The sequence below is a fragment of the Anabrus simplex genome, chromosome 6, assembly GCF_040414725.1.
Source record: "Anabrus simplex isolate iqAnaSimp1 chromosome 6, ASM4041472v1, whole genome shotgun sequence".
NCBI lineage: Eukaryota > Metazoa > Arthropoda > Insecta > Orthoptera > Tettigoniidae > Anabrus > Anabrus simplex.
The window spans coordinates 140,975,864-140,983,973 of NC_090270.1; the positions used below are offsets into that span (position 1 = coordinate 140,975,864).

The window sequence follows — 8,110 nt, forward strand, 5'->3', positions numbered from 1 at the left end:
AGGAGTTAACGGGATGAAATGAATGACGTGGTACGATAGTAGGAAGGAGAGGGTGAAACCCGGTGACGGTATATAGTCTAATCCTGGTCTGCTCAAGGCTTTACTTCTCCATCCGATGGACGAAATGCCATCAATAGCGTCATATGCCTTCACTCCATATTGGCACAATGGAGAGGTTTGGAGTTTAATTCAGGCTTTTGGCACGCAATCTAGTGATTAGAAATTGTATAACGCCACCTCTCCTCCCCTGTCGGCCAACATTCTTATGGTGAAATTATTTTTTTCCAACCAACGGGACTCGAATCGGCTAAACACGGTGTCAGACCATATAGACTTCACGCCTTAACGACCCTTAGGAGTGCATTGTTTTAAGACCACATCTTGTTTAAAATCTGAGACATTGAGGAGTAACCACCATGTGAAATTTCAACCTCGTATGTCCAGCGATTTCAGAGAAATGGATATGGTATTTCATCAGGCCTCACCCTCTTAGAGGTGTATTATTTAAAGACCACTTTTTATTTAAAATCTATTACATATAGGGGCAGTCATCATGTGCAATTTCAACTTCGTAAGTCAAACAATTTCAGAGATATGCATATTTATGTTTTCAGACATTACAATTTTTTAATGTTTTGCTTTACGTCGTACCGACACAGATAGGTCTTATAGCGACGATGGGACAGGAAAGGCCTAGGAGTGGGAAAGAAGCGGCCGTACCCTTAATTAAGGTACAGCTCCAGCATTTGCCTGGTGTAAAAATGGGAAACCACGGAAAACCATCTTCAGGGCTTCTGACAGTGGAGTTTGAATCCACTATCTCCCGGATGTAAGCTCACAGCTGCGCGACGCACACCGCACGGCCAACTCGCCCGGTCAGCATTACCCTCCCGGTCAAAACACCTCAGGGGTGTATTATTTTGAGAACAGTTTTTATTTGAAATCTAGGACATATAGGACAACCCTGATGTGAAATTTTAAGTTCGTATGTCTAACGTTTGAAAGAAATGAATATTTATGTCGTCAGCTACCCGCCCCCTCCCCCCCCCCCCCCCCCCGAGTCAAACACCCTTAGGAGTGTATTGCTTTAAGACCATTTCATGTCTAAAACCTATTCCATATAGGAGCAACCATATTGTGGAATTTCAACCTCTTATGCCAGTCAGTTTCAGAGATATGAATATTTCATGCGTTTAGGCCTCATCCTTCCGGTGAAAACGCGTTATGGGTGCAGTATTCTAAGGCCACTTTTTATTTAAAATCTAAAACATATAGGAATAAACATCATGTAAAATTTCAAACTCTTATGACAAATGGTAGGGGCTGCCTGGCCGAGGCGGTAAAGGCGTGCTCGGTTCGGCCGGAAGGACGTGGATTTGAATCCCCGTCAGGAAGTGGTAAAATTTAAGAAACGAGATTTCCACTTCCGGAGGTGCATATGGTCCTAAGGTTCACTCAGCCTGCACCAAAATGAGTACCAGGTTAATTCCTGGGGGCATAGGTGGCCGGGCGTAGAGCTAACCTCTCTACCCCATCACGTGCCGAGGTTAACAATGGTGGAAGCCTCTTCCTTCCACTCCTCCAAGGGCCTTCATGGCCTGTACGGAGGTGACTTTGCTTTGCTTTGCTTTGCTTTGTTTTGCTTTATGACAAATGGCTTGAGAGAATATTTATGTCGTCAGGCCTCACCAAACCAAAGAAGTATCCCTTAGGTGTGTATTGTTTTAAGACCACTTCTTATTCAAAATCGATGACAGTAGGAACCACCATGTGAAATTTCAACCTCGTCTGTCAGACGGTTTCAGAGAAATTAAATTTTTGTTTTCGGATATTAACCCCCCACTCAAACCTTAAGGGCTGAGTTTTGTTTCTAACCTTGTGTTATTCAACATCTAGTATATAAAGGAGCAATCATTGAGTGACATTTCAATTTTGTTCGGTGAACGGTTTCGGAGCAATGAATATTTTGGTTTCCAGGATTTTACCACTGTTTCATTCCCTTAGAGGTGGATTTTTTCAAACCCTTCCTTAGTGGGTGCCTGTACTGTAATAGAAATGTATATCGAGTAGTTTTGCCTCGCCGTTGGTTGACAATGTAGATGACGTGTATAATACAATAAACCAAACCAAACAAAACCCCAAGGCACAACAGCCCCGAAGGGCCAAGGCATACCAAGCGACCGCTGCTCAGCCCGAAGGCCTGCAGATTACGAGGTGTCGTGTGGTCAGCACGACGAATCCTCAAGGCCGTTATTCTTAGCGTTCTAGACTCGGGCCACAATCTCACTGTTAGAAGGCTCTTCAATTGAAATCACGTAGGCTGAGTGGACTTCATACCAACCCTCAGATCCAGGTAAAAATCCAGGACCTGTTCGGGAATCGAACCCGGGGCCTCCAGGTAAGGGGCAGGCACGCTAACCCTACACCGTGGGGTCAGCTGTATAATTCAATACTGTATTTATATATTGACTTATTCTATTATGAATTGGAATGATTGCAGGCTTCAAGGAATGAAGCCCATGACATAATAATACAGTAATAATAATAATAATAATAATAATAATAATAATAATAATAATAATAATAATAATAATAATAATAAATCGACAGTAGGACTTCGACTGCTCCGGAATACGATTTTTCGGCGGGGGACGTGACCATTAAGCCAAGCAGCTGAATTGTGCCAATAAATCTTTCGACTCCGATTGCTCCGTAATGCGATTCTGGGACGGGAAGCACACGCGTAGCACCGTAACCAGCTTAGCTACAAAGCGAGTTCTCGAACTTCTCGATAGTACATTTCGAAAGTGTCAATTAAAGTCTGATTTACGACAGCGAATGAGGAAGTTTAATACAATTCACGAAATATTCAGGTAGGCCCTATATCTGATAATGTCAGTTCAAGAAGGGAATCTGTTTTCCTTCCCCCTCCTACAGTCCTCCCATGCGTACGTCTGACGATAACAACTTGTAAGCGAGTTTTGAATGAAGTGATAAGAGAGAGAGTCCATGACACAGGCAAAGCAAAGCTATCTTCTGTCTCTGTCTTACATCGTGATACAGCAGCTTCATGAAAATGACTTCGCTACTGCGCGAGTTCCTTAAATGCGAGCCCGCTCGGCACTGCTGCATCATATCACAACCATGGCTCTAGCCGACTGGATCTTACTATCGCTTGCGCTCCTCAGCCTGTTGATCGCCATCATATCGGTGGTGGTACAGCTGAACTACTGGAAGAAGAAGGGTGTACCATTCATCAAACCAATACCATTCTTCGGGAACTTCAAGGAGTCAATTCTTGGGAGACAACGAGAGGAGGATGTTGTGGACAAACTTTATCAGCAATTGGAGGGAGAGAGATTTGGCGGTATTTATAAGTCTCATAAGTCTGTCTTGATGGTGCGTGATCCAGAACTTATCAAACATATCCTTTCCAAGGATTTCTCAGCTTTTCCATCAAGAGTTGATAACTTCCACAAAGGATTAGATCCACTTTCTGGTAACATTTTTAATTTTGAAGGAAGTATGTGGAGGAATGTAAGATCACTTTTAACTCCGACATTTACTCCAGGAAAAGTTAAGGGTAGTTTTGATCAGATGCAGAAATACGCGAAGGATCTAACCACATATTTAAGCGAATTTGCAACTGAAGGCAAACCTGTAGAGATGAAGGATATTTTGACAAAATTTTCGATTGATGTTATATGTTCATCACTCTTCGACGTTCAAGCAAATGCACTGAAATGTGCTGACTCTGAATTTTATCGAATAGCAAGAGAACTGAATGATTCTGAAGAACATACTTTGAGTCGCTTCTTAAGCCACCGTAGACTTAAACGTTTCTTCGCGTCTCTGGCTGAAGAAATATTTACTTACAGGGCGCAGAACGGAATTGACTCGCATGACTTCATGCAAGGACTAGCCCGGCTCAAATCCACTGCTAACAGTTCAGGTGAGATGATCAACTTATATGTACCTGTCTAATGTAGTAGAAATTAAATAATGGGATAACCAGTTTCACGCCGACGGCTTAAATACATCTGAGGAGTTTTGAAAATAGAAGACAGAGAATAGTTCACTAATTGTAATCAAATTAGTAGAAAAATATATTTAATGGATAGGCGCATATGCAGATCTTTTGAGAATATCACAGAGATGATTTCTTGAAATTATTATTGGAGATATATTTAATATTTTTATATTAATTTTTGTAAACATTCCCTGGTGTTATACAATTCCTTTCATTTTTACATCATTTAGGTATCCCTGTAACGTAACATAGAGCAGTTTTTATGATACAACGTTTTCATACCATCAGAACTGGAATGAAAATTAGACATTAGTAATTTTTTTCCTGAGCCAATCGACAACTACAATAGTATTGTGTTCATAAGGAAATGACAAGAGACATATCAACTTACGCAGACAAAAAGTGTATGCAAACTTTAAATTTACTGTATCTTTATATTCGTGTTTTAGACTATCATGAATCTTAGAGTGGAGGTTATATGAAGTAATTTAATTATCATTATTTATTTCCCACAGACGAAGGCTCCAATCTGGTAGCAGCCCACATGTACAGTTTCTTCTACGCAGGATTCAGAAAACCTGCAGCTGTTCTAACGTGTGCTCTGTATGAGCTTGCTTCTAACCCTGAACTCCAAGAACGACTATATACAGAGATAGACACATCTACGCAGGAGTGTGGTGGACTACTGACAAACCAAGCTGTACAGGCACTGCCCTTGTTAGACAAAATTGTTAAAGGTAAGCTGCCTCATCAGATATATAAGTAAGAAGTTTTAGGGGAGAGACAGTTGTTGTGCCTTCGATTGACATTGAAATTAGATATGTAATGTGGAAGATGGGGAGTTCCTTCATTGAGTGTTTAATAGCATATAACGGAAACGTCTTTCACAATGAAACAAATATAACATTTGTCTTAAAATAAGATATATCTGAAATAATTAACATACTCGATAAAAGACTACAATTAAGCAAATCATAATTTGAGAATCACTATTCTTTATTATAATCATTCACTTACTGTTTCATAAGAATTTTGAAGCGGTACCAAATTAATTTAAATACGATTTTAATTCTAAATAATTGAAGGACAACATTTTGTCCTCGATGGAAAAGTATCATTAGGATGATTGACATAGTCGACTTATAAGGAGTAGTAATAAGATACTCTTCGAATGTTATGGTGATAACAGAGACAGTAATATTTTAAACCAAAATTTGGACTAATTCACAGGAAATCGGTGAAGAAGCATTGAAACGAGATGATTTTCCCAATTGCATTTTATTTATTTTGTCGAACAATTCGTATTAATAAAGTAGGACCTGTTCTCATCGATTCAGAGCATATGTTGGAACAATTCATTCATATTTAAGTACATTTATGTTTGTAGTTATATGAACTGTTCGGGGTGTAATGTAATAAGAGCAGTTATATTTCGTATCTTATATCTTCTGCCAGTTTTAATTAAAACAATGATTTAGTGGCTTATGATCACTAGATTAACATTATTTATTGTTTCTCTTTTCAGAAACCCTCAGAATGCACCCAGCAGAGCCTGTTTTGTCGAGGGTATGCAGACAACCGTACACAATCCCTGGCACAGATGTAACACTTGATGAAGGAACGACTATTCTTATTCCAGCGAAGTCCCTTCACTGCGATCCACTTTACTTCTCCGAGCCCGAAGTGTTCAACCCTGACAGGTTCGACGATGAAGTTCAAAACTCCTCGTATCTACCTTTCGGTCAAGGACCAAGGATGTGCGTCGGTGAGTAGAGCTTCCATGGTGTCTTTCTGTAGTTTTGTATGTCTAGACGTAGGCACCCACTAACCTTGCGATCGGATTAATTCAATTCGTATAAGAAGTTACGACTTTTGGAAGAATGACATATTGCTCACTATATAGAAAATATTTTTGAAGAACGTCATATTACTAATTTTATAGAATATTAATACTTTTTGAAACACTGGCGCAATTGTCAAATTGTCAGGTACGAAGATACACTTTGAGAGGTTTAACTTTGTAATGTAGAAAGGTTTACGACTACGAACCTATGGTTCATATTTCTCGTGAATTTATGGTTGGCTTTTGAACACTAGATTAAAATTCCTTTAAAATCTATAGCTCGTATTCAATTTGGTTCAGTTTCGAACCACATGATTTCCTTATTGAAAACAATAGCCGACTATGAAGCAGACTTTTGTGCGTGATCTCTGCTAGTAAATACATTATTTTCTGTATCAAAAAAGTGAACAAGCAGGAGAGTGCTATAGAGAATATTAACTAATTCGCAGAACCTTTTGACAAAACATAGTGGACATATTGCATTTAAATTTTAAGAAATGCAGTTCACTGGAATATAGTGCCAATATTATTCTATCCACACAATCATTTCTTCATTTGATTGGACTACTATCGCCTGACTGGGTAGCACAGGTGGTAGAGCACTGGCCTTCTGAGCTCAAGTCGATGCGTTCGATTCCGGCTCTGTCCAGAGGTATTTGAAGGTGCTCAAATACGGCAGTATTGTGTCGATAGATTTACTGGCACGTAAAAGAACTCTTTGAGGACAAAATTCCGGCACCTAGGCCTCCCCGAACGTTGTAAAAATAGTTAGTGGGACGTAACATTATTATTATTATTATTATTATTATTATTATTATTATTATTATTATTATTATTAGACCCAATGGCCGTAGCCGTGTTGAAACACCGCATCCCGTGAGATCTCCGAAGTTAAGCAACATTGGGCGTGGTCAGGAGTTGGATGGGTTGCCACGCGCTGTTGGTGGGGGATAAGCGAATGGAGGAGCGGAAAGGAACTGGCCACCCTACCGCACGTAAACTCCGGCTCAGGAACACCTCTGCGGAGGTTCGGACCTGCCTTCGGGCAGAATAACCCTTACCTTTATTGTTAGATGCGAAAAAGACCAGAAAACTGATCACGCAAAGCTCACTTAGAAGTTGTGCATTTTCTTCTTTGCCAGGCAGCTTTCAATTTTTCTCTCAACGTTGTTTTTCGTACTTCTGTCCACTTAGCTCCTGTCTTCTTCTTGTGGTTTCTCTCTGACCCTACTTCCCACTTGTTGATTTTCGTTCTGTAGCAGGTTTGGTCAGCGATGTCGGCCACTTTTATTCCTGATTTTTCCAGGTCTTGGCGGATTTCCGTTGTCCACCTAATTTGTTTTGATGTTTTCTGTTGCCTCAATTAAGATTCTTGTCAGTCTGTTTTCTGGAAGGCGTTTGATGTGTCCGTAAAATTTCAGGCGTCTTTTTCTGATGTCGGCCGCAAGGTTTGAGAGCTCCTCGGTTTTTGTACGAGATTGCAGTCTACATCCTTCGTCAGTCAGTTTTGGGCCGAGAATTTTTCTGATGATTTTACGTTCCTCTTTCAGGATGTCTTCGAGTACTGTTTTTCTGTGGAGATCCAGTGTTTCACTCGCGTATAGTATTTCAGGTTTGATCACAGTGCTGTAATGTCGAATTTTGGTAAAGATTGACAGGTATTTTTTGGTTGTAAATGTTTTGCGTTCGGCCGAGGGCTCTCTTCATTTTCTGGATGCGGACCTCGAGGGTCTTCTTTTCTTTTCCTGTTTTTATTATTATTATTATTATTATTATTATTATTATTATTATTATTATTAATACCATCGGGTACCTACGTTTTGTTCACTAATGCAATGTTAAATAAGTGCTGGAAATAATATAATCATATGATAAAATTAATGGCACAACTTTCTTCTCTTTCAGGCTTCCGACTTGGTCTCTTGCACATCAAAGTTGGTTTGGCATCTCTGATTGCGAATTATTCGTTCACAACAAGCAAGACCACTTCAGATCCGACTAAGGAGGCTTGGTTAACGGTCACCCCGCGATAAACACAGGGGTTGGGAACTGAAGAAAGTGATAGTTTTGTGAATTCATAATGTAATCCTATAACTGTACTAAAACTGTGAAGAAGAATAGCGTGATTGTACATTGCTTCGTTGTGTGAAAAGCAATGTATATAACTCAAGCTCTCTTATTATGTTTTGATATTCACAAATCTCGAACTAAACAATATTTCTCGAGTGACAGAAATG

General features: G+C 39.8%; 1 protein-coding gene across 1 annotated transcript; it reads left to right on the plus strand.

The window, feature by feature from the left end:
* Nucleotides 1-3,144: 3,144 nt before the first annotated feature.
* On the plus strand, nucleotides 3,145-7,906 carry LOC136875896 (probable cytochrome P450 6a14). The gene is made up of 4 exons (XM_067149516.2): nucleotides 3,145-3,952; nucleotides 4,546-4,767; nucleotides 5,556-5,795; nucleotides 7,779-7,906. The coding sequence occupies exons 1-4, from the start codon at nucleotides 3,145-3,147 to the stop codon at nucleotides 7,904-7,906; spliced, it is 1,398 nt and encodes a 465-aa protein (XP_067005617.2).
* The last annotated feature ends 204 nt before the right edge of the window (nucleotides 7,907-8,110 follow it).